Consider the following 25,966-nt stretch of genomic DNA (forward strand, 5'->3'; position numbering starts at 1 on the left):
TATATTTCATGTGTACTATTTTTGAATTGAGTAAGTATACGTAGTTTTGAAAAATTAATTGCTAACTATGAAATATAATCAATCGTTTTTAAAAATTTAATACAAAATAAATTTTCGAAGTATAATATCGTTAAAAGAAATAGATTCAAGTACTGAATGAAATCTATGTATAAGTTATATTCTGCAAAGTTCACATTGTCACTTGCACCTCAGACGAAAAACGTTTTTACATACTTCTTTCTGCTTACTTTATAAACAAGTAAATTTAGAAAAATATCTTGTTTACATTATGTGAATTAAATCTTCTATTTCTTCCATATACGACACTAATATAATGTCTTTTATCTAACCATTGTAACATAATAATAAGAATATGTGCCAGCCTAGTTACAATTTCATTTTGCGTTCACTAGCGATTTCTATTGGATGCACGTATCATCTTTTTGTTTTTTTTTTTCTTTAATAAAACCAACTGAACTCTTTGGTTACACGAAGAGAGCTAGGTTGCATACTTTCCTTTTTAAACCGCAATAATTAATTGGTTATACAGCACAACAGTTGGAAAGCACATTTCCCTCGCACAGATGTTTCCTGATTCGAAGGATTCATAAAACAATCGAACTTGAAATTATGAAGCATATTTCATTCACGAATAAATTGCAACGCGATATATGGACATTTTAAAAAAGAAAGATATACAATCGTAACTCAGTCTGTGTAGTTTTTGAACTACAAACCACAATAATGTGTTTGCACTACATACGAAAGATTATGTATACATTTCTAGCTATTAAAAATTAAATTATTCAACAAAGTGGTATTTGTACCAGAAATAAGAAGGCAATTCTTCTAGTCCCAATTAACATAAAAGGAAAACAGAAAGATTGTATAATCTTTGTAAAATAGTATTTACAAACATGGAATATGTGTATATGCGTCATGAAATTAAAATGGTTGCAATGACAATTGAATAAATATAGTAAATCCCATATAAAAGATCCCTGGCTACGTCAGAAAGATATATGTATATATCATGAAAATGCTTTGCCATCTAATCCGGTACAAAAGACTTTTCCTTATCTAAAGCTAAACAGGGCACCTGATGACGATTTAAACAGTAAATTACGAATTCACTATCTAGTAACTTCTAACATGAAGACAAACATTCTACAAAAAGGAATGGTGTGTGTGTGTGTGATGTACATTACGATTAAACTTTCATGAAAATCGTCCTGTTTCGTTAATACTCAAATTGTTTAAAAAATAGCAGAGCATTGTCTTGCCTGTACAAGGGTATGTATATATTCATATATACCTTTTAAAGTCCTAGTTCTAAGGCTTTAAAAGTGCTCAATAGTAACATTTCCGTTTCTAACTTCGCATTATGCACAAGAGATAACATAAGTCTTGTTCTTCATTGATTTACACAGTTAGAATGAAAGAAAAAACAAAATAGGAGTAGAACATTCGAAAGTGAAGCACACTGAATGTTACATGTATGAATGTACCCATACAAAGAATGGTATGCTTAAAGTACCGCTCGTATGTATGCAGCATGCATGTGCAATACTGTAATGAGTGGTGTGTGTGGCACCAGGAATGTAATGTATAAGAAAACATTATATTATAAGCTGGCTGTCGTCAAACGGTAATGCACGAGATCAGCTGCTGACAAAGTTGACTATACTGCAATTGGTCCCCACTAATTCTTCGCATTTTAATGCCTTTGACTTCTTTCTCTTCTGATTCACATACTCTGAGTTCTATTTGAACACCACCTGGGTATTCTAAACTAAGCCCACTACCTTTCACTTCTTCTCTATTAAAGATAAATCCCTTCGGTGGAGCTCTCGCGTCTATAATCTGTTTGACACGACCTAATATAGCCTCACTATTTAATCTACTTGACTCGTCTGATAAAGTGACTTCGACTTCTGTCGGAATTGGTGTATTCAATGGCCTACCGATACCACGCGTGATACTCGGTCTTAATGGATCGCATGGTTCAGAAATTATGAAACTGGGAAGAGGATTGTAATGAGGTAACGCGTCTTCTAGTGAGTCGGGTGATGGAGTTGGTGAAGGTGAACAACTGATAACTGTTACTTGTCCCCCGAGATCTGTTACAGATATCTGAGGTGGCACCTACAACAAACATTTCAGTACATTAGAATTCATTTTATAAAAAAAATTTAAAACATTGATTGTATAACTTATTGTATTAAATTGAAACATGTGAAATGAGGATCTCTTCATACGAACTATGTACGTTTTTTTTCTATACATAGTATCTGACAATCCATGATTTGATTATTTTAGAACTAAATCAATCTTTAAGATAAGATAACAAAAACATTAAGAGTCCCAATATTTAAATTTTATACTCAAGTTATTAATGGTTAAAAACTTTTCCGAATTATTTAAAATTACGTATGATTACTTATCTTTTTTTAAACATTTGAAAACAAATATGCACTTTACAAGATTACAGTAGTTCAAGTACACAAAATAGCATTTCACATGCATCAACCCAATAATAAGCACAATAATGAAGTAATATTCTCTAAATATATGTTATTTACTTACTACTACATGTAATAAATAAATGATAATATATTTATAATACATGCATATCCTAGAAACACAAACGAAAAATATGTAACTGAAAGATTCCTACTTAACTTAAAAAATAATCTGAATTTTTAAATGTTTTAAAAGTAGACTCACTCTTGGTATTTCCACAGGATGTTCTTCTTGAATCATGTCCAAAGCTGGACTATTACTAGGCGAATAACTAACTGGTGTTGTAGCTGGTGATCTATGATGTCTCAATGGGCTTAAATCTAATGGTGTTGCTGGTGGTTGTGTTGGAGTACCATGCACAATGCTGCCTTGCACTGTTGTCGTGGTTAAGCCACTTAAACCTGTTAAAGAAACAAGGTATAGAAATTAATTACCACGTAACATTAATTATAATAAGAAAATTTGTATGTAAATATATCTGAAATAATGTATACCTTGTGTAATTGCTGCTACCCCTCTTTCATGTACAGGAGATCCAGGTATACTTGCAGGGCTATGCGATGGAGATGCTAACCTTTGCAATTGCTGATATTCTTGCTGCAGTGCTTGAATTCCTGGTCCAGATGGACCTGAGCCTTCGGATGCTCTTCGAACTGGCGAGTATCGTTCAGCAGCAACATGAGCACTTGGTTCCTTATATGAATCTCTGTTACCTACTGAAATCAATAAAATAGAGATTTGAATAACCTCATTATTAAAATTTCACAAATCACACATTTCAACAGAACATACAATGCATATTGGATTGATGTGTGTATGTATACATACATACATCTACCCATAGTACAAGATGATCCCTTATTATCTTACAAAAATATTCTACAAAGATTTTAATAACACTTATTCATTTAAGTAGTGCACAAATAATTCTTATACTTCACAATTGTACAAGTTTTATTTTTCTCTATCACTAATCATGAATTACAATCTCATACCTGTGACTGACAGTATATGTAACAATGTTAATAATGAACAAATAACACTTAAGAAAAAATATTTTCTATGTATACAGAATGCGAAAAACCACACAAAATTTACCAGTGCTAGTATGGTACAAAGAAGTCTTCCTGTGATGTGTTGATCCTCTAAGGTGAGATGGTAAGAGCCGTGATGGGAGGTAAGCTCTATTCATCCTAGCTTCCACCTCCATAACCATTTCCGGGTTTATAACTACATGCATATTACCAACCAACGAGGCATGGCAGTGCAGTAGACACAAAAAAACCATGCAAAATCAAAAATAAAATCAAATAAAACACTAAGTGAAGGCTAAAATCAAAAGATATTAAAAAAGATGTGGCAAATAAAGTATGTGTCTATGCTATATAAGATAAACAAATTTGATATAAATTTATACCTTAATTATTACAAGAATATGCTGTATATAGCGTGTAATAAATTTAAATGGTATGATAATATTACTTATTACAAATACGTGAATAAATGTGGCGTATACAACCAAATTGAATAAAGAATCATATTTAAAGTATCAAAATAAAATAACTTTAAATATTATTTGATCAATATGGAAATCACGAAGAGTGGTTTGTACTTTTATTTCTTTATCCCAAAAACTTAATCTCATTTTGTCTTAAAGGAAACATGCAGAATAACACTATACAAAAACATACCAATATATAAATACTGAAGTAGCATAAAGGTATGAACAAGGCATAATGATCATACTTACAGCCTCAAAAATGAAGAAATATAGCAAGCGTTTAAACTAACTGGTACAGCAAATTATAATAATCAAATCTCACTGTGATAGTATGAAGTATGGTATAAGAAAGTGCACCGATATTTGTGCACGCAAATACCTCCAAAATATAACCTACAATACCTGGTCTTTGCATGACAGCAGTAAGGCCACTTCGTCGTCTTCTATCACTGCCTCCACTGTTGCTGCCACTGTTATTGCCATTTGTATCTCCACTACCATTATTAACTCCTACATTTAACGATTGAGCACATGGTACAAGTGTTGGACTTCCAGTTGGAATCTGAAGTGATATAAAATTTATTACAATATACGTATTTAAAATAACGTTTGATATCTATTTTAGTCTTACAGGTTGCAAGTGTTCCCTACTGCCAGGTTGGCTCCATCCTCCATCATCGCCGCTACCAGAGTTACTACCATGTTGTTGATAAAAAACATGAAGATTAGCTCCACCATCCGAAGCTCGTCTTCCAAAACCTCCCGCTGTAACGCGTAAAATAGTGATTAAAATGTACATAATCAGTGACATTAAAAATGGTTCATGTTGTAATACTTACTTGCTCCCATAACTGGAGGCGGCTTTAACAAATGCTGATCCTTGATTTGAAAGTTTTGAGGAGGTTGATGTTGAACTAGAGGAAGGTTTAATGGCAAATTTGTATGAGGTAACACCTGAGGATCGGTATTGTTACACTGTAGTATAGGAAGGAGTCGCAGTGTTGGATCGCCTGTGTTGTGATAATTATTATATGGATATGGTGTCGGTGGCTGATGAGCTGTATCACCAGGGCCAACTGTGTGCCTTCTTGTGGTATGATAAGGTGTGCCAGGTGTAAGTTGCATCCCACTTCTCTCTTCTGTTTCTGCTTCAGTATCACCAAACTGTAATAAGGAATAGCGTCAGGAAATTGCAAAAATAATATTTTTTTAAGCTAAATATTTATAATTCTTACCTTTTCTAATTGATGTGCACCATCTGGAGCATAATCTCCCGGTAAACTTTGAATACTAGGTAAACTAGGCATTGTTGGTTCTAATCGATCAACAAGAAGATTATATATTGCTGATACATGATCAAAAGCATTGCCTTGAACAGCTTTTAATAATGTGTCTGCACTGAGTCCTGGTAATCTTAACATATTTTCTATTACTAACTGATTTAGCTGTAGTGGCACATTTTCAGAATTACACCTATAAATAAGGTTAAACAAATTTATAATGTGCACTCTTCATATATAACACAATATATTTATATTTACCCTCCTGGTTCTGGTTCTGTAACACCATCTCCACCCATCCAAGAGTGTGCTAAAATTTGTGAAATACTTAAACGCCTTTCAGGTTCTACTACCAACATATGTCTAATCAATTTTTCACACTCTATAAAAATAAATGTATTATTACAACAGTAATAAAGCTATATACAATATATAGAAACTATATGGAACAAGATATACCCGCAGACATAAAAAATGGTATTCTGAATTTTCCTGAGATAACTACAGAGCGTAATAATTGCATTGTGGGTCCATCGAAAGGCAATGCACCACAAACTAGTACATATAAAACAACACCAAGGCTCTGAAATCAAATACTTGATGATAAATAATAACTAGAGTGTTTAGAAAACTAGTACTTCTAAAAGTTGTAACATACCCATACATCAGCTCTTGGACCATCATATTGCTTTCCTTCAAAAATTTCAGGTGCTGCATAAGGTGGTGATCCACACCAAGTACTAAGTGGAACACCTGGAGTATATTCATTACTAAATCCAAAGTCTGCAAGTTTTATATTATTGTCTGCATCAAGTAGCAAATTCTCAGCCTGTAATAATAAAGCATGAAAATGCATAAAACCATATATTATTTGTCTAACTCATAAGTACTCTGGTACAATAGTATGTAGGATATAGATGTGAATGCAGACCTTTAAATCTCGATGAACAACTCTTTGTTGATGAAGATAACGAACAGCAAGAACAATCTGACGAAAAATTCTTCTTGCCTCTGGTTCTGGCATTCTCCCATTTCGCACAAGATGATCGAATATTTCTCCTCCAGGTGCATATTCGGTAACTAGATATATCATTTTTTCTGTCTCCATTACTTGATACAACCTTATAATGTGTGGATGCCTTAATCGTTTCATTATGTGTACTTCACGAAAAATTTTAGCCAAATTTTCTTCATTTAATTTTGTCTTATCTATTATTTTAATAGCCACCTGTAATAAATATAAATCTTAATAACCATAATTAAAAAAAATTATATATTTATTTAACACTTTGAGCCCAGCATCAATATACTGTACTTTCCATTTGGCTGGCAACGAGCAAGTAATTGTCAATATTCACGCGGGAATATACTTTGTTGCAACCTCTGTTCTAAACTGGACAAACGAAAAGTTTACTGTCAGTACCTAGGGACCAACACCAGGCTCAACGTGTTAAATTATAAATTTGAATTATTATAATAATAATACTTAAATTCTTGAGGAATAATAAATGTTCAGAGCTATGATATATCTAATTATAACATTTTTATTACTTGTTAGCATTACCTTTAAAGTTCTTTTCATTTAACAAGAATATATTTCACATATCTTAACATATATTTTATTCTACAAATTAATCTGTGTCATCAATAGATTAATAAACATCAGTATTTGAGTTGATTCTGGTTAATGTAGCGGAGAATATACAAAGAAAAAACAGCGACACATAACGAACATAAGTTGAAAAAAAACATATATCACGTTCATAGATATGGATCGCATCGATAAATTTTTCTACAAACTAACGTAAAAGTTCTTGTTTTTATTTCTACAACCAATTCAACCTGGTAATAACTGGTAATAATTTGAAAAACATCGAGGAAACATATTTCAATCGATGTAACAGAGTCTGTTGGTAATATCGTTCTTCGATGTATTTTTTGAACTTGTTAGTCTCCCTTGTGTTATGACAACTTGTTGTTACATAAAAAGCCATCGTGAACCGTAAAATAAGACAAAATTTACGTGTCCACACCGTTATCCGAAGATATAACGACAAAATGACGGATTCCTTGTTTGCGAGAAAAATGCATTAACAACGGGCTCACCTTCGATTTCGTCACGACGTGGGTAGCCATTTTAACGACGGCGAAATTCCCCTTACCAATAGTTTTCTCCAGTTCATAATAACCGACACGAATAAGTTTGTTGACAGAAAATTCCTGCGAAACCTCATTGTGCGACGTCGTCGCGGATGCCATTTTTTAATCACTTGTCTCGCTCAACTCGTTACAAATCACTTACTGTTTAGTACGTCAACATTTCCAATAGAGGCACTGTCGATCGCTCATCCACCTGCCATCTAGCGAAATAGTTCAAATTTTCAAAAAAATGCTTGCGCAAATATTCAAAGAAAATCAATTATTATCAATTACATTATAAATGTTGTGATCATACATTATGGAAAATAATCCAGAATTATTAAATAAAATTAATTTCCGTTGGAGATAGATTAGGTTTCTTTATGCATGTAATAAATATTGGTTTTTTACAGTTTCATGTACAGTCACATGATTATTTAGGGCAATACTTCTATAATCCACCACCAGAGGACTGTGAATAAACAATTCTTGTAAGTTCTCCAATTGTTATATTTATAATTTTGTAAAACAATGTAATCCCTTTGGAATTTAAATTCCACTGCATAATATAAGGTATGTTAAGTAAATTATGACAACATGTATAATTGCACCTAAAAGTTATTGTCATATGAATTTTTTCCCGCCCAATGATACTGCATATGCATACTCGAAGGATGAACGAAGTATATAAATACTTTAAACTTGCTAACAGTACTATATGTATGTATACGAAATCTTGAATTATCGGTAACGTCGGATGTGACATTGGAATGGTTAAGGAAACAATTGACAATTACGTTCCATGTTAAAATTAATCTTTCGATTGAAATGTGCAATTTATCTATGGGTCTATTGACGAATTTTTATGGAATATAAATCCAAGACGTTATTGTTAGACCACATTACAAATTTGGATCCTTTAGCCTTAATTTAAGCTCGGAAAGGTTCAAGAATTCACACGGAAATACCGATATGCCAAAGACGAATTTTTCAGCAGTATTTCATGTTCATGAATATTAGATGGAATTTCAAATCTGCCGCGTTTCGTTCAAGGGTTCGAACGTCGCTATTACACATAGTGGCAAAATATTGAAATTCTTAAAGAAAATGATCAACAGTTGATAATATATAAACGTAAATATACATAATTACAGCAATCCTAGATGATACATATATGTAATTTCGTTCAAGAATCGAAAGAATGAATATTCAAAATGAAATCTTGTAATCAAATCGAATTCCAATCTTATAAAATACAATATCTACGTATTCAAAAATTTGGAAGTATCGGTAACGTCGAATGTGATATTGAAATGCTTAGAGAGTTTTAGACACATTCTAAATCAAGGCTAAAAAGCATTTTAGATTACCTAAAGTCGGAACACGGGAACAAATATTTTTTACGAAATTATAATTTATATGTATAAGCTTGTGCTCATTGGTCTTTTTATTTTTATAAATTCAGTGGCATTGGATGCATCATGCCTATGCAGTTTACATTCAGTGCAATTATTCCATTTCTTTCATAAACTAGTACTGTTTTAATTGAAGAACGCTCTATATCCACAATGTTTTTCATATTGTTGGACACATTCGTTTGGGATCATATTGTTTTATTAGGGTGATTAACGAAAATTTGTCTATAAATTGTATTTTTACGAAACCTCATAGTGCCTCTTCTATGTTTGTGAAAGTGGGTTGCTTTCGTGTCACTTCTATACACTATACAACAGTATTCACCGCGAAAACTGCTACGTAGACGAAAACAGATTGTGTTGGATTGTCAGGAAGCGTGTTTTAAGAAAAATATAATCATTAAAAATGGGATTGTTTTGATGAATATCATGTATCTGATTGTTCGATCGTCACGGAAATATGAAAGTATCAATTACATAAAGTAAACACTTTTCATTTATTAAGAAAATACATCTGAAAAAATGGAAGAAAGTTCGGTATTATGGATGCTTTCCTTAGTGATGTTAATTGGTTCCTGTATTTCTGGATCATTACCTTTAGTCATGAATTTGTCAGAGGTAATTTGTTTATCATTGCATGATGGACAGAAGAATAAAAGATCCTTTTTGTCGATTATTTTCTGTAATTATCATGCACTTGAACTACTGGTTACAGATGCTACAAAGAACTCTCCATGATCATGAACATCATGAACCTTTAATCTTTCTAGGACAAATTACAACTGACTTCAATACTTGGTGCAGGACTACTTGTTGGAACTGCGTTAGCTGTGATAATACCTGAAGGTATAAGAGCATTGTTTACTAGTGGAAGCAACAGCCATCAAGAACTTCACAGTTAGTATTATTGATAGATTAGAATAACAACTGTAAAGATTATTATATTTTGTTATGCAAACAGTATTAATGCGTTCTTCAATTGATAAATTCATGAACATATTCAGTATTACTGTTCAATTAGAAAATTTTATTTTTTTCTCCTCAAAAACATCAGTTGCTTCTCCAACTGTGGTATTATACAATAAACTATTGAATAACAAATTACAAAAATTAAATTTCATTTCTAGTATGGTATTAAACATATTAAAAGTGTATAAAGTATTTTAGTTTTATTAAGAAATATGCACTTGGGTTTTAAAGTCGTTAAACTGTTTGGAAAAATCAATGTTGTTTAATTTGAATTAATTTATTGTTTCTTATCTTTATCTTTTTAGATGATCCTCACTCCTTAATAGGCATTAGTTTAATACTTGGTTTTGTATTTATGCTTCTGGTTGATCAGTGCTCAGCTAGAAGAAGTGGAGGAAGAGAAAGAAGTGTTACTGCGACATTGGGTCTTGTAGTTCATGCAGCAGCTGATGGTGTTGCATTAGGAGCTGCTGCAACTACATCACAAGCTGATGTAGAATTAATTGTTTTTTTAGCAATAATGTTGCATAAGGTAAAAAGAATATGGAGATACGTAATATAATTTACCTAGGATATACAAGACGTGTCATGAAATTACAGTAAACATTAAAAATTTTATTAATAATGTCCTACAGGCTCCAGCTGCATTTGGTCTTGTATCATTTTTACTTCATGAAGGAGTAGATAGAAAAAAAATAAGCAGGCATCTTTTGGTATTTTCTCTTGCTGCACCCTGCCTTGCTCTTCTAACTTATTTCGGTATTGGGAAGGTAATTCAAAAGTTATAAAAAATTCAAACTAAGACTTATATAAATATTAACAAAATTTAATTACTTTTGCAGGAAGGGAAAGAAACTCTTAGTAATGTTAATGCAACTGGTGTGGCAATGTTATTTAGTGCAGGCACATTCCTATATGTTGCAACTGTGCATGTTCTACCAGAATTAATGACAAGAAATAGCAACTATACCCATTTACCAACTGCTGACAACATAACAGTGACTCCTTCAGGGCTCAAAGTTAAAGAGATATTAGTTTTAGTGATGGGTTCATTGCTGCCTTCATTGATTACAACTGGTCATCACCATTGACAAAATTATCATATAAAAATACATTTATGTTTCCAATGTGTACAATATACAGTATCTCCCTTATCAGAGGGTATAATTTTTTAATAAACTTCATGATTTTTATTTGAAATCATGAGGGTATACCTAAACAAATTTGTCTGTTTGGACATTTTTTAGTAATGATTAAGTGATACATTTTATGTATTGTATATATTTGTAGAAAGGGCATATCATATAATGATTATACATTTGTATAAATTTAAAAGATAGACATATAGAATACAAATATTGTGTACAATAACAGGAAAGACATTCAAATAAGTTTCTAATTTTCAGTGATACTTACTAAGTATTATTTACCGGTAGACAAATTTTTTATACAAAAGGTGAACTCAAATATTTTTATTCTTATATTACTCTATGCTATTACCAGTATATTATAATTTTTTAATATATATTTACATGTTACATACTACATTTGAAACCATAAAAATGTTTTGTAATTTCACTCTATAAAAAAAGGTGAACAAATATCAAGATTTCCTATACACACATATATATAGGTCATGTTTATAATTATATATATATACATACATATATATAAACATGAAACTAATATTAATAATTATGTTACATTAATTTCTGTACAAATATATAAAAAAGTTTTAATAAAAATTACACCTAATGTGTGCATCGTCTCTTTTTATACACGAATCTCCGTTAACCAATCAGAATAGTTTATGACTATGTGTCCAAATTCTCAAGTATGTATGTACATACTTTCTTTTGTGTATTAATAAAACCAAATTGAAGCTAACGTTAAAGTAGTAAAATGTTTGAGAAAATGTATGAATACTGAGAAGTTTATTGAAAAAGGCCGCTAATATACTCGATGTACACTATTGCCCAAGAGTATGTAGACAGTTCTAATTTTTGTGTTATATATGTATGTATGTATGTAATATAAATTTATATTATTGAACAACGTTTATTGTTAAATTTTCTTAACAATATTTATCTATTAGTATTATCGTATTTAGTAATTAAATTATTTAAATCCTCTGAATGCTTTAAATAATTAAATGTTAAAGATAATCTACATTCCACATTGTTTAATATTTTGCGGTATTGTACATAGTGTGTGGATAGTTTCTAAGGTTTCCTTGTTTAATAATTACGTACATTGATGTTAACTGGATATTACAATTTAATATTTTATAATAATAAGTAGAAAATTATGTCGATTATATATATTGTGTATTACCAAAAAAGTAAAAAAATAGTACATAACTAAATAAAATTTCAGGAAATTTGGTATAAATAATTTTGTAAGATGTATGTACATAATTGCAATTATGAAAGTGTCCACATACTCTTGAGTGGCAGTGTATGTGTTCCGGAACTGAGGTGACGATCCGAATCCTTTGTTATCACAAGCCGTGGCCGCATACAGCTGTAATTCACAACAATGGTGGTGCCGGTCGTGTTTTAGGTTAAAGTTGCGTGGCTTCAAGTAACAGTTTAGTCCAATTTAGAGTTGTGAAAAATGGACAATAGGATCACAATATGTGACCCGGACGAAGAAGAAATCGACGATGGAATATTTCAAGATATCGAGCCAGTCACGTGGATTAACGATGATCCGAACTACGATTTGGATGAAGTCAACATGTTCTTCCATAGGGTGGATTCTGATCAGATTATATACGAGGAGAAAAAGAAAAAATGTAAATTTATTGGTAAATATGTTATGGGTGATGTTCTTGGTGAAGGTAGTTACGGAAAGGTGAAAGAAGTGCTGGACTCAGAGACACTTTGTCGTAGAGCCGTGAAAATTTTAAAAAGGAAGAAACTTCGTAGAATCCCGAACGGAGAGCTTAACGTTCAACGGTACGATTAACAAATTTTCATATTCTTCCAAAACAGCTTTTCATATCGATTACAAGACTCATTATGAAACACTTTCAATCATTTACACTATGTACTAGATTGGTGTCTATGAGATGTCTTTTTCAATAGAATGTCAAACTGATACAATGTTTTTAGACTTCCACATATTTGATATATATATATACTTTCCATATTACTGTTTTAATAATGAACAGGTATCATGGTTTTTACAATTTTTATAATTATCAAAGTGTGAAGACAGAAAATTCTTCAAGTTCTGTGTCTCAGTTGTATAGAAAAATTATTTCATAAAAGTTAATACAATTATATAGAAAAGTATGGTAGTTTCAAAAATGATGTTTTTTCTTACAACCATTTGTTTATGAAAATCTATTTAAGTCGCTTATAAAATAAAACAGAAAAATCGTCCAATGTTATGTCGTAGCATAGCTAAAATGACAAATCATATACATTAATTTAACATACCATGCATATTGTATTATTTAAAAGTTAAACAATATGTAGGAATCTGGTTTCATGAGTGTTGTACTATTATAACAAAGACAAATGTACAAGATACTATAATAATATATACAATGAAAATATCTATAGAATTTTATAAATGTTATAAATAGAATGCTTTTATATAAGTTCTTATAACAGAAAACAGAAACATTAAATAGTAAAATTTACATTATTTATATGACAATATTAATATTTAAAAACAACAAATGCTTTTGTTTTTAAATTATGTATATAATTAGTTCCTATAATTCTAAATACTATTTGTTCACGTTCGTTAACAGGGAGATAAAACTATTAAGGATATTAAAACATAAGAATGTAATTAACCTTGTAGATGTTTTATATAATGATGAAAAGGAGAAGATGTACCTAGTTATGGAATTTTGTGTATGTGGATTACAGGTAAAGTTTAAAAGCCTTATATGGTTTATTTTAGAATGCATTGCGCATATACATTTGTACAAATTGATATTTTATTATAATTATAATTCTATATGTAATTTTTGTGAGAACTAATTCAAAATATATGAATGTTCATATTATTTTTTCTAAGCAAACAATATTTTAACTATGATATTACACAGGATAAAGCACCCAAATGAAAGAACCCTTTTTTTATTTATGGCTGTTCAAAAATACTTCTCAGAATAAGATGTATATAGGAAACATATAATAATATTTAAAAAGTTTTAAAATCATTGAGTTTTTTTTAGATAGAACCATTTAGTTTTTAATGCAGTGTTTTATACTGTTGGCCATCCCATATAATAAAATATTAGACTTTTTAATTTTAATATCTAATAAGAAGAAACAATGTCAACATAGAAAACATAAACCAAATACAATAGTGCCCAAGTAGCTGTAATGGGTTGGGACTTTACCCTTGTTGCTATTTGGAGAGATGTATGCTAGGAGTTTCTTTCTCTGGTTTGATTGGTACTTGAAAAAAGATAACATGAAGCCAGTTTTAAGAGCTAGTGAGGCTAGAGGGTTGTAGTTAAATGTGGAAAAACTGTTACAGTTAAGTATTTAGGGCACCAGTGTATTTGACAGAAATAGTTTAATATATTTTTATGGGAAATGGAATTAGTTATGTTTATAGGTAGTATATTATGACAGAAAGATATTTTGTACAACCATAAAATAATAGAAATATTCAGATGTTCCTACTTAAGTGCTACATCCTACATAATTAATAAAAAGATGAAGGTTATCTCTAATACCGTTTAGTATGTAACGAGCGTTTTTCAAATAATAACTGCAATAATAATTCTTCATTCTATAGACCTATGTATTTGGAAAGGATGTATTATTTCATGCAATTGTTCTTTGGAACATAAGTCTGCATGGAATTAACATCAATTAGATTTCTATTTATTAGAATTTTTACAGGATATGTTGGGAAGCACACCTCTTAAAAAGCTTCCTTTATGGCAAGCACATGACTATTTCTGTCAGTTGTTGGATGGTTTAGAATACCTTTACAGTAAAGGGATAGTGCATAAAGATATCAAACCAGGAAATTTATTGCTGGCTTTAGATGGAACCTTGAAGATTAGTGATTTCGGAGTTGCCGAGGTATACATCCAATTAATTTAAAAAATTTTGAAACACTTTTTTTATATTCTATGTTCTATTGTTTTATATTTACTGTATTTTTCTATCAGGCATTAGATATGTTTTCTGAAGATGACATATGTAAGATGGGACAAGGATCACCAGCATTTCAACCTCCTGAAATTGCAAATGGCTGTGAAACGTTTTCTGGCTTTAAAGTAGACATATGGAGCAGTGGAGTTACACTGTAAGTTTATTTCTACTTATATGCAAATATAAAAATTGAAATCATTCATTTAATGATAGTACAAGTTCTTCCTTATTTTGTAGGTATAATATAACAACAGGTCAATATCCTTTCCAAGGCGATAATATTTATAAATTATATGAGAATATAGGGAAAGGTGAATATACAATACCTGAAGAAGTAGAAGAGCCTTTGAGATCACTTATACACGGAATGTTACAAAAAGATGCAGATAAAAGATTTAATTTACAACAAGTTCGAAGGCATCCATGGACTATATGCAGACATCCTAGAACACAAGAAGAAGTGCCTATACCTCCTCTCAAAGGACATAAATGGCACAGTATGACCGTACTACCGTACCTGATGGACTATCATTACGGAGGTGACGACAATCCTACGTATTACACTGAACACCAACTAAATGGTATGCAATCTTTTAACAGCTTTTATTTTGCATCATGCAGTATGGTATTATAATTACGTATCGAAGCTTAAACTTTCATGTTATCATTGTATTTAATATTATATGTATTTTTAACTAATTCGAAGGTAAGATAAATGCATTAAAATTTGCATGTATGGAAGTATGTAAAAAAGTGTAAGAATCTTTGATATTGATACACATTCAATGTTTAATATGTTATTGCTGAAAAATAGTGTTTGTATAATAGAATATTACTTATATATTGTTACAATTAGAAAAATAATACTATTTAGTAGTTATATGTGATTTGTTTCATTTACATTTGTGAATTGTGTTTCAATAATGAAGAACATCGTATTTGCATGGAAGTTTTTGTAAATTAAAAATTGTAGACTATATTTTGTTATTGCAAAAAAGGTACAGATTCTGAACAGATAAGACATAATAATTATTTGTATTGAAATAACATTAAATTGAATCCTACTTTTTATTATACAGAAAAAAGGATAATATTTGGCAAACTATAATAAATGTAAATTTTAACCATAATAACAGAAAAGCATATAGATAATACAATAAAATATAGCTTTTGCTTTTCAGATTCTAAACGGAATAATGAACAATCTTTTTCAAATCGACTACTTGTATTCTTATCAAAGACATGCACCATTCTGTAACAATGACACACTTATATCTACCTAAGATGTTGCGAGCTGACAAAAACGGGTACTCTCTATATAGTGTATACCCTGTTTTGCCCCTTTATAACATTTAAAACCATACATAAAGCATTGTATTGATAACTTTAACAAAACTGTGTTTGTTTCTAATTTTCTTATGCCTTAGCTTTTGTAATGCATCATGCACATAGTAAATCATAAGCAGTAACATTTAATTTGAGTTTGAGAACTATTATTAATTGTCACATTCTATCGCTGCATGATCGGCAAATTATCAATTTTACTTACATAGGACTAGATTTTATAAAATTTGAAAGTAACATTAACCCTTATAACAAAACTATGTAACGAAATGTTAATTAAATTTGTTTTTTCATACAGAGGAAAAGAGACATCAAGAAATGGACAGAACCAGTGAAGACCAAAAAGCTACATGGAATAGTCATAATAGTAAATCAAATTCGCATCAGAGTAAACGAAGATGGCGCAAACCAATTTCATGCATTAGCGTTAAAAAATTTCCATCTTGCAAGCCATCGTGATTTGTCTTGCTGTCACGCTTATTTTTTAATTATGTATTTTCCTGACTATGTCAGATACAATTTTTCTCTGCAGTGGAGATGACTGAGAGTCTAATAACGCGCTGAAACGCTAAGACAGTTTATCTAGACGCAGCTCGAATTGAGTATAAAATTTGAACTAATTCAAAAGCATTAAATGTAAACATTTGTGATATTAATATTAAATAGTCATAGTAGATAATTCGTCATGTCCTACTAATTATGAGGTCAATCACTCGAAGTCCAAATAAAGTGATTTTCCTTCATGTGCCATAATGAACATACAATTTTTAAGCAGTCTGTTGTTGAAATTTATGTACAACTTTCACTTTTTTCGCGTTTTGTTAGCTTCAATAATGAAAAGAAATTAATTAAAAATACAGCACAGAAATTTATTAACTTGTTTTTGATATTTAATCTTATTTTCGTGTATGAGTTTTAATTAAATGCACGCCACTAGTAAATTTAAAATATATCGTTCTCGAAGAAATGGGTATTTTATTAATTTCGACATTATTAATAAAAATATTTATATGTTTTTTAATCTTAAAGCAAGAATAGGAACTATTGTTCATGTAAGAGAAGTCTTTGCCCTTCTCTATGCTTGTAAGTCGGACTCGTTTATGTACTATATTAACAAAGTATTTGTAAAATAAGGAAATCGTGTAATCTAATGTAAGAAGAAAGACAAAGATTCAGATTATTCGAGCGTGTAAGTTTGCTTGGTGCTGGTTTATATGAAATACAAGTCATAAATATCGTTTTTCACCGATATTGAAAACTTTTCTCCAGTGTATGTACATGTTAAGAATATTTTCTATATAATTGTTATTTAGAAATGAAAAAAACATGATCTGTGTTTATAAACTCTGCATATGTAAAATAGTATTAATATTTACGAGCCAATTTGCAAACACTTAATACAATGCTTGTAACATGACTTAACATGCAACAGGTATTGATTCGCGTATGATACAAGAATATAAGAATTGTTTACACGCATACTTACAATAGATATTACTGAGGCGTACTTGAGTATTATTAAGGATACACATGATATTGTTGATATATCTGCGTTTAAACTTCGTATTAAGTGTTTCAAATTTATGTTTTAAAGTTCTATAAAATATTGTCAGTGTGGTGTAATACACCTGGCATACATTACCTTTCTATGCAGACATGTTAATGCATGTACTTCAAATACAAATGGTAAATCTAAGAATTTTTAAAACAAAAAATAAGGTAACGTGCATTCGATCAATTCATTAGGAGCAACAATGAATTGTATATTTGACACGCTTCCACACCAGAATTATTTATTTCTTAAAGAAAATATTACTATTGACTAAAAAATAATAGACGTTACAATATATCAAGAATAAGCAAAATATTCTGTTTAGAATAAGAAAAAATCAAATATGATATCAGAATCGATATTATTTTAAATACCCCCATTTTGTCGACATAATTTATATAGAAAGAAAATCCTAAAAGAATGTTATGAAATTACGTATCATGCAGAGTTCGAAATATAGCAAGTATGAAATATAAATTGTTCTTTCCTTGCAGGAAGTAAGGTGCCTAAATACTGCCAAGTACTCAAAGCACATGGAGAATAAACACAAATTTTCTGGTAAATGTTAGTATAAATATATACTAACTTTATCTTTGCGTAAATTAAAATAAAGGAAAAGGAATTATGATTGAGATCACTGGCACGACAAGAATAAAGAAAAATAATATAATAGGAAATAGATGTTTATATCAGATTTATGTGATAATCTAAATCTTGTTTTCTCTTTTGTAAAATCTTTTTACTGTTGATCGCAAACGCTACAGCGCAGCAACGATATAATGATAATTGTATGATGAAGTAAAACATCTATATTGATGGGACGTGATAACGAAATTTGTATACTACTCTGTTAATTTTTTTACTTATCGTATTTTTCAAATCTAGAGGATCTACAGCATAACATTAATGAAACTGATAAGAAATTTAAAAAAGAAGACTTATACACAAAAATATATGCGCATTATTTTTATATATATTCGTAGTGTATTATGTTCCCCAATATCTTTTCATATGTATGTATATATACATTTAAATATATACACAAACGTGTATACATTTTTAATATATCCAAATTTATCTCTGCGATCTCGATTGTTAAATTATATTACTACCATCATAAATGTAATTCTAGTAGATTAAATTCTCAAAATTGTTTAATAATTATAAACTCGATTATTTCTTTATATTGTATGTTACGAATTGACACATTGAAAGGTTGTTAATTTTGTTAAAAAATTGTTTGTTGCCGCTATGATTCCAATTAATGCAACTAATTTGAAACAGTTGTGTACATTCATATAAAATTTTTATTATAATAATTACAAAGTTGTAAACGCACATAATAAACGAACATTATATAAAACTTTTTCAAACTTGAGGTATATTATCGCAAGGCACTATAAATGAAAAAGACTATCTGTGTAAAAATTGTATATTACTGTATAGAATTACAAATGTTTGTAAAAATGTTTGCTGTAGAACATATGTATACTCTTACATTATGATCTGTACTACATGTAAATGTTTTGTTTTTCTCATTTCATTTTTCTTAGAATAGATGTATTAAAAATGTGCTGTTTGGAATTATATATCTTACATATAAATTTATATTACACATACGAAAATTGTTTTGCTTATAAAAATGTAAATATATGTAGGTGTGAAGTGTAAGTTAGACGTGTAACACAGCCATATTCATTTAAAAATATGAAAACAAAAATAATACAGAATAATAATTTGAAATAAAATATGTTTTCATTAAGCCTTATTTTTTTCAAAACCAAAAAATGTAACTTATATTGATAATCATCCAAGAATCTTAAAATACATTTAAAATAAAAATAAGTGAGTATATAAAATAATTAATTTATACAACATAATTGCAAGATATAAGTTTATTATTGCATTCTGTTAATACATAGATATTATTTTCAAGTACAGAGATATGATCCACGTTATATTCTTCATCGAGGATAAGAGGAAGTGCGCTATATTGTAAAACTTCCCTTGTAAGCAATTTAATGTTATATACAAACATCAAATTGAACAATTTTTTAACCATTAACCGACACATAAATCTACCACCATGAAACTGTAATTTAATATTTCTAACGTGTTAAACAATTACAGATTAAAAATTTATTAAACCATCTGAAATCAAAACATTATACGTCATATTTTTTTAGACGATACTAGAGCATGAAGATTATATTTGTTTAACAGTGAAATAAATATCGGTATACATCACACATTTGGAATGATTTCATAATAATTTCCATTAAAGATATTTCTAAGAGGTAATAACTATGAGTCTACTAACATCAGTCAAACAAATACATACATACATTTACAACAAGAATTACAATAAACTTCTGAGATAGTAATAGTCACACAGCAGAGTTATATAGATTTAGAGTTATATAGATGTACATTACATACAAATGGAGGCATAAAAATATATGTCTACAATATTTATAATAGATAAATTTTCTAATAAATAAATAGCTGTGACAATTATTACAAAAGATATAGTTACTGGTAACAGATCAGATCTATCACACTATAAAATATAAAATAAATTAAAGGAAATATTTCTGTAACTTGCAGACAGAAATTTCATGTTTATGTAGACAATGTATGATACTAGATTACATATACATATTGCCACATATTTCAATACAATTAATTTTTCAAAGCAATCAAAACATAACAATATTTTACTTATTAATACTTTGAAATGAAATTTCACTCTTCGGTTATTATATTTTTTCTTTTTTACATTTCAACTGTACGCCTGTCATACAATTTCTTTCCATTATGAAGTTTTATTGAAAATTTTAAGCTGTCCATGTACAGTAACACTTCAGAAGATTCAAATATTTTATCATTACATAATTCGAATATCAAATTTTCTTTCCATTTTTAGAAATTTTATACATGGAACCAGAATCTTGAAATCTATGGTGGCATATAATTATAACCGTGATATAACTACTAATATCATATAATATATATTATTGTGTTCCATTATATGTTATGAAACTTATTACTTAATCGGTGTTGTATATATTATAGCAATAGATTATAGTTCTATAATACTATAAGTGCAACTATATGCATGTTGTTGAAATAATATCATATTTAAAAATTAATAAGATAGATTAGAGTCTGCAAATCTTTTGAAGGGTTACTGTAATAAATGATCGTCCCTTGAAAATTTGCAAAAAAACATAAAGAAAGTACTTTTTACTGTACTTTTTCAATTGCATCAATAAGTACTATAAATAAACTGTTAAAAAATGGAAATTACTTGTAGACAACTTAAAAACTTTTACAAACATTACAAATAATCTAAATGCCTTTCTTGCTTTTCTCTACAACACGTACTTACATAGCTTGTAACAATAACTTCATCCGTTTTTCTTAAACTCATTTACGTTTAACATGCATTTAAATGCAAATCGGTCAATTGCGTAATGTGTACTGTTCTCTGTAAACGACATCTAATTGGTTCCTACATAAATAATTATAATTATTTAATTAAATACTTATTACTTAGTCTGCGGATTTTTTGCCAAATAAAATTTATCTGCATTAATTGCAAGATACTGGAGCTTCAGAGACATTTATTATTGTTTTTAACCATTTTAACACGTTGACGCCGGCGTCGATATTCACGATTTTCTCTGTGAGTCGGCGCCCGAAATTTACAAAAGTTAAATAATTATGTTAAGTTTATAATATTGAATTTCTATGTTTTTACTATTGAATATCTGTTTATAATGTTCAGATAAAATAACATAAACCTATTTTGTAGTATCTATTTTGTGAAATGCAAGCAAAATAAACAAATGTACGCCGCCCACGGGTCTGACACGTGTGACCCAGCGGTGGGTCAAGCCGTCGTCAACGTGTGAAAGAGATCAAAATAACATAAAAGTATCTTTTTTACTGTTTTGCCTTTGACCTACATATTTTTGCCATAAATGCAGAAAATCCACAATCTACACATTATTCCAATCCACCCTCTTCTTCTAATTTCGAGAGGAACTTGGGAACTCTATAACTTGGTTCTACTTGACGTGCCATGTCTATTAGTCCCAGCAACTTCTTTATACCAATAAATATTCTGTAACAAAGTATGCAACGGTTGAGTTATCATGTTCATAGATATGTGCAAAACATTTTTAGTACATAATTGCAAATATACCGTTTTCCTTGAAGTTTAGCATGCAGAGATCCCAATTCCTGTTTAGTGAAAAGATCTACTTCCTCTAGAACACTCAAAAGATGATCGGCAGTCGACAAGTTTGGTACATGTAGAAGTGTACTAAATGCTGATAACATTTCCATGTCATCCAATACTTGTCTGAAATTACGTTAATCATAAATATTTCGTTAAAATTTAAATTATGAAATAAAATCGATACGTTACCTACGGCTCGTTGTACACAGGACTAATAATTTACGACCACGTGGTGGCTGTTTTTTTAATAAAACTAGAAGCGCTTGTAAAGTTAAATTTGAATATCGAGGCCCGATAGATCCATAATCCAACAAGCGTTCTATATTATCGACTAGAATACAGCTAAGCTGTGAACGATATGCATCGTCGAATATCTAAAACGATAAATGTAAAGTCATTTTTCTATATTTCTTGTTATCCTAGTAATTTAATTTAAATGTCCAAAATAATGCATTACCTTCCGAATTGAAAGACATTTTGCAGATTCGGTAAAACCAACCATATCCTCTGGTGTGCATACTTTGACAAATGGAAAATCGGAATTTTTTGCAATTTTAGCAGCAAGAGCAGTTTTTCCACTATTGGGTGGTCCTTCCAAGAGAACTGATACAAGACCGGAGCCCTCAGTGGATCGAGCTTCTTGAATGTAAAGATTACCATCAGACAAAATTTCTGCCACTGGTTTACCCCAATTAATGATTCCACGAATAAGAAGATGCTCCAAAGCTTCTGCACTAGTACCAAACGCCTAGAAGTACAAAATGCATAACATATTTTGAAGCTATAATTATAGCAATTTTGTTAATACTCTCTATTTCGAAATTGCTTACAGGTTTAACATCATTCTCTAAAGCATGAATGAAATCGGTTCTGGAAACCATCAGCTTTTCCATTGCAGCAGGGTCAACTTCTACCTTGCTAGAGGCTTTGATCAATCTATTCATAGCAGTACTCTGAGCAGCCCTAACTAGACCTTCTAATTCTGCGCCACTGAAGTTTTTAGTTAACGTAGCTAGTTCCTTTAAGTCAACATCGGGCGCTATTTTTTTATAATCCCTCATTCTGGATGTATGAATATTAAGAATTTGAAATCGTCCATGCTCATCTGGTAAACTAATTTCCATTTGCACCTTAGTGTAAAAAAAAATAATATTAGAATGTTTTTTTTCTGAAAGATAGTTATAGGTAAATAATGACAATTGAAACATACTTCTAATCTACCAGGTCGCATTAAAGCGTCATCAATCATGTCTTTTCTGTTGGTCATACCAATAACGAGGATATTATTCAATTGTTCTACACCATCAATCTTTGCAAGTAACTGATTTACAACAGTATCATGTACTCCTGTATTACCCGCAACACTGCCTCTCGACTTGCAAATAGCATCTATTTCATCGAAAATTATTATATGCAATCCACTATTTGGTCCAAGCTGAAAATTATGTTTAATTTTTTATCTTACAAATAGTAGTATTTTAGCAAAAACTATTATGAATTTGGGAACATATTCATACCCTCTTTTCCTCTTCCTCAGCATCAGCGAACAATCTTCTAATATTAGCTTCACTTTCACCAACATATTTATCCAATATTTGAGGGCCATTGACGATTTTAGGTTCTCTGGCGTTTAACATAGTTCCTATCTGTCGTGCCATTAACGTTTTACCTGTACCAGGTGGACCATAAAGTAAAATTCCTTTCACATGTTTGCAACCTAACTGAGTAACAATTTCTGGTGGAAAAACGCGAGATGCGAACGCTCTTCGAAAGATTGCACTAAATTCTTTATCCAGACCACCAATTCCCATCTTTTGAAAATCCCAGTCCGGATTTATAATTGATTGGCGAACAACTTTTCCTTTTGCTTGACCGACAAGGTTTAAGCTCGAATTGTCTGCTTTTTCAAATTGTATCACACTGTCACCCAGACAACGTCCCATTTGGGTCTTCTTAGGTGCAGTGTTTTGTCCAGAGCTTATAGCAGACAGGTCAGCAGCTTCCAAACTTTTGACTACAAGACCAAGCATTTTCTTGTCCTTGAACTGAAACACCAGCTGCTGACCCACGGTGAATGCCTGTCCCGAAAATTGTAATAGGAAATCTCTGGCCATTTCATCGGTATTATAAGGCTCCAGTGTTGTTCTAAAATAAATAAATACTGTTTCTTTCTGTACTGACTAAAATACATAAATGAATAAATGTATATCATATATACATACGATTTCTTTTGTAAGAAATCAGCTTCCAATACAATATTACACAGACATTCTGTGCTTGAGGTAGGATTAAAGTGATAAGGTCGTACTTCAATTTCCTGATTGAGGGAAAGAGTGGCCCACTTTCTTTGAGGTAAACTAAAGCCCACTGTTCCTCTGGGTACGTCATGATGTCTTTTTACAGTGAATACAAAATGGTGATTTGGTGCAGTGGTTACTTCAATGTGCCTAAAACGTGTATTTAAATGAATATCAAGAGTGGTTATAAAGTAGTAATAATGATTTTATTTTTAATTTATACATATATACGTAAAATATAAAATATATTGACAAAAATGGTAGAATTTTCCATGATTTTAGGTAATAATAAATAACGAAATTGTTTAACTTATGTATAAAATTTTGTATTCTTATGTATGTTTACATATATATAAAAATGTTTAATTAAATTATTTTAATTAAAATCATTGAATATCAATAAAATTTTTGCACGATCCAAAATTATTTTGAAGTATTTGTTTTATTAAAATATATATACTTACTTTCTATAAACATATAGACAATTTATGTAAAGTATAATATAACATTCTACAAATAAAATGTAACTTAAAATCATTGTTTAAATGTAAAATAATTATGATTGATACTACTATAGATATGTAGTAACTATTTCCACAAAAACAGTAATTGACATCATAATTTAATTGAAAGCTTCTATGTTTATGTCACCTCTAATCTTAAGATCCTATTATACAAAGATATCAAATCAATGAATAAATCAAAAGATGAATCTATACCTGATTTCATCTGGATAATCATCCGGATTAATTATAGCACAGTTAGTGATACTGAGTTCATCAGTAGGACACCTGGTTGCTCTCATTCTCTGAAAAAAATTGTTTTTATATTGTTTAAACGCTGAATGACTTTCATGCAGGCATGCAATATCCATAGTCAAAAGTATTGATGAGGCTTGAAGTAAGGAGGGGTGGTTACACGTTTGTTGTGGATAAATATTTCTCAGTTAAGTCTAACTTGTGCATGTTGCCTTATCTTAATGCAACAAATGATAAAATCAGATTATCAGCTACTTTTACAGTTTAAACTTACCATTGCTGACATTTTTTTGACAGATTTTTCTGAGCACAGGCCCCTACACAGTATGGAACCTGCAATGCAGGAAATTAGTACAATCAATGTGACCAATACAACGGGAATTCAAGTTTGATACGTTGTCGTGGGCTAGAGATTTTGTTCACAATTGGCAGAAGTTTGTTTCCTCAACTTCCCAAATCGTTTAATTTTTTTTTTCGTCGTTGTCATTATTAAATATTAATATTTTATGTTACGTATATAAAATACAGTAGACATATTGTTCAATTCAGATTTCTATTATGGTCTGATAAGTATTTGTGTTCAAATATAACCGGTCGTAATACATGTAAACCTTCAAAACAAAACCAGCAATTTCACTAAAATTTTTATATCTTCCACATCAGCACTTATTAAATAATTTTGCGCAGTATAGCTTGAATACATTATTATTCTTTAATCGATTATAAAAGAATACTCTGAAAATTCTTTTAACAAATTTTTCCCATGTAATTTCTGGACATTCAAGATCGATTTACATTACAATAGTG

At 30.2% G+C, this 25,966-nt stretch overlaps 4 protein-coding genes across 7 annotated transcripts; 2 read left to right on the top strand and 2 right to left on the bottom strand.

Moving 5' to 3' along the window:
* Window positions 1-859: 859 nt before the first annotated feature.
* LOC144476806 (serine/threonine-protein kinase SIK3) lies at window positions 860-7,577 on the bottom strand. The gene is made up of 13 exons (XM_078194047.1): window positions 7,411-7,577; window positions 6,236-6,532; window positions 5,963-6,133; window positions 5,764-5,887; window positions 5,566-5,686; window positions 5,260-5,497; window positions 4,864-5,188; window positions 4,656-4,789; window positions 4,427-4,586; window positions 3,622-3,753; window positions 3,018-3,239; window positions 2,728-2,924; window positions 860-2,145 (listed from the first exon to the last, which is right to left on the bottom strand). The coding sequence occupies exons 1-13, from the start codon at window positions 7,561-7,563 to the stop codon at window positions 1,642-1,644; spliced, it is 2,778 nt and encodes a 925-aa protein (XP_078050173.1). The 5' UTR covers window positions 7,564-7,577; the 3' UTR covers window positions 860-1,641.
* A 1,032-nt stretch (window positions 7,578-8,609) lies between these two features.
* On the top strand, window positions 8,610-11,419 carry Zip102b (Zinc/iron regulated transporter-related protein 102B). 2 transcript variants are annotated; one of them, XM_078193847.1, is made up of 5 exons: window positions 8,610-9,476; window positions 9,629-9,755; window positions 10,133-10,359; window positions 10,463-10,597; window positions 10,670-11,419. In XM_078193847.1, exons 1-5 carry the CDS (start codon window positions 9,381-9,383, stop codon window positions 10,916-10,918), a joined length of 834 nt encoding a protein of 277 aa, XP_078049973.1. In that variant the 5' UTR covers window positions 8,610-9,380; the 3' UTR covers window positions 10,919-11,419. The 2 variants fall into 2 exon arrangements, with proteins under 2 accessions (XP_078049973.1, XP_078049974.1); XM_078193848.1 differs by having other exon boundaries at window positions 9,574-9,755; window positions 10,670-11,417.
* Window positions 11,420-12,015: 596 nt separating this feature from the next.
* Window positions 12,016-19,656, top strand: Lkb1 (Lkb1/serine/threonine kinase 11). Of its 2 annotated transcripts, XM_078193846.1 has the most exons (7): window positions 12,016-12,787; window positions 13,594-13,714; window positions 14,705-14,890; window positions 14,980-15,116; window positions 15,200-15,543; window positions 16,144-16,269; window positions 16,605-16,736. In XM_078193846.1, exons 1-6 carry the CDS (start codon window positions 12,444-12,446, stop codon window positions 16,218-16,220), a joined length of 1,209 nt encoding a protein of 402 aa, XP_078049972.1. In that variant the 5' UTR covers window positions 12,016-12,443; the 3' UTR covers window positions 16,221-16,269; window positions 16,605-16,736. The 2 variants fall into 2 exon arrangements, with proteins under 2 accessions (XP_078049972.1, XP_078049971.1); XM_078193845.1 differs by lacking the exon at window positions 16,144-16,269 and having other exon boundaries at window positions 12,171-12,787; window positions 16,605-19,656.
* Window positions 19,657-19,738: 82 nt separating this feature from the next.
* On the bottom strand, window positions 19,739-25,517 carry LOC144476708 (vesicle-fusing ATPase 1). 2 transcript variants are annotated; one of them, XM_078193844.1, is made up of 11 exons: window positions 25,434-25,517; window positions 25,121-25,209; window positions 24,327-24,551; window positions 23,622-24,249; window positions 23,315-23,539; window positions 22,935-23,234; window positions 22,562-22,852; window positions 22,294-22,478; window positions 22,069-22,227; window positions 21,830-21,987; window positions 19,739-21,372 (listed from the first exon to the last, which is right to left on the bottom strand). In XM_078193844.1, the coding sequence occupies exons 1-10, from the start codon at window positions 25,443-25,445 to the stop codon at window positions 21,870-21,872; spliced, it is 2,232 nt and encodes a 743-aa protein (XP_078049970.1). In that variant the 5' UTR covers window positions 25,446-25,517; the 3' UTR covers window positions 19,739-21,372; window positions 21,830-21,869. The 2 variants fall into 2 exon arrangements, with proteins under 2 accessions (XP_078049970.1, XP_078049968.1); XM_078193842.1 differs by having other exon boundaries at window positions 19,739-21,987.
* Window positions 25,518-25,966: the final 449 nt, after the last annotated feature.

This window comes from Augochlora pura, chromosome 11 (genome assembly GCF_028453695.1).
Source record: "Augochlora pura isolate Apur16 chromosome 11, APUR_v2.2.1, whole genome shotgun sequence".
NCBI classification, from domain to species: Eukaryota; Metazoa; Arthropoda; class Insecta; order Hymenoptera; family Halictidae; genus Augochlora; species Augochlora pura.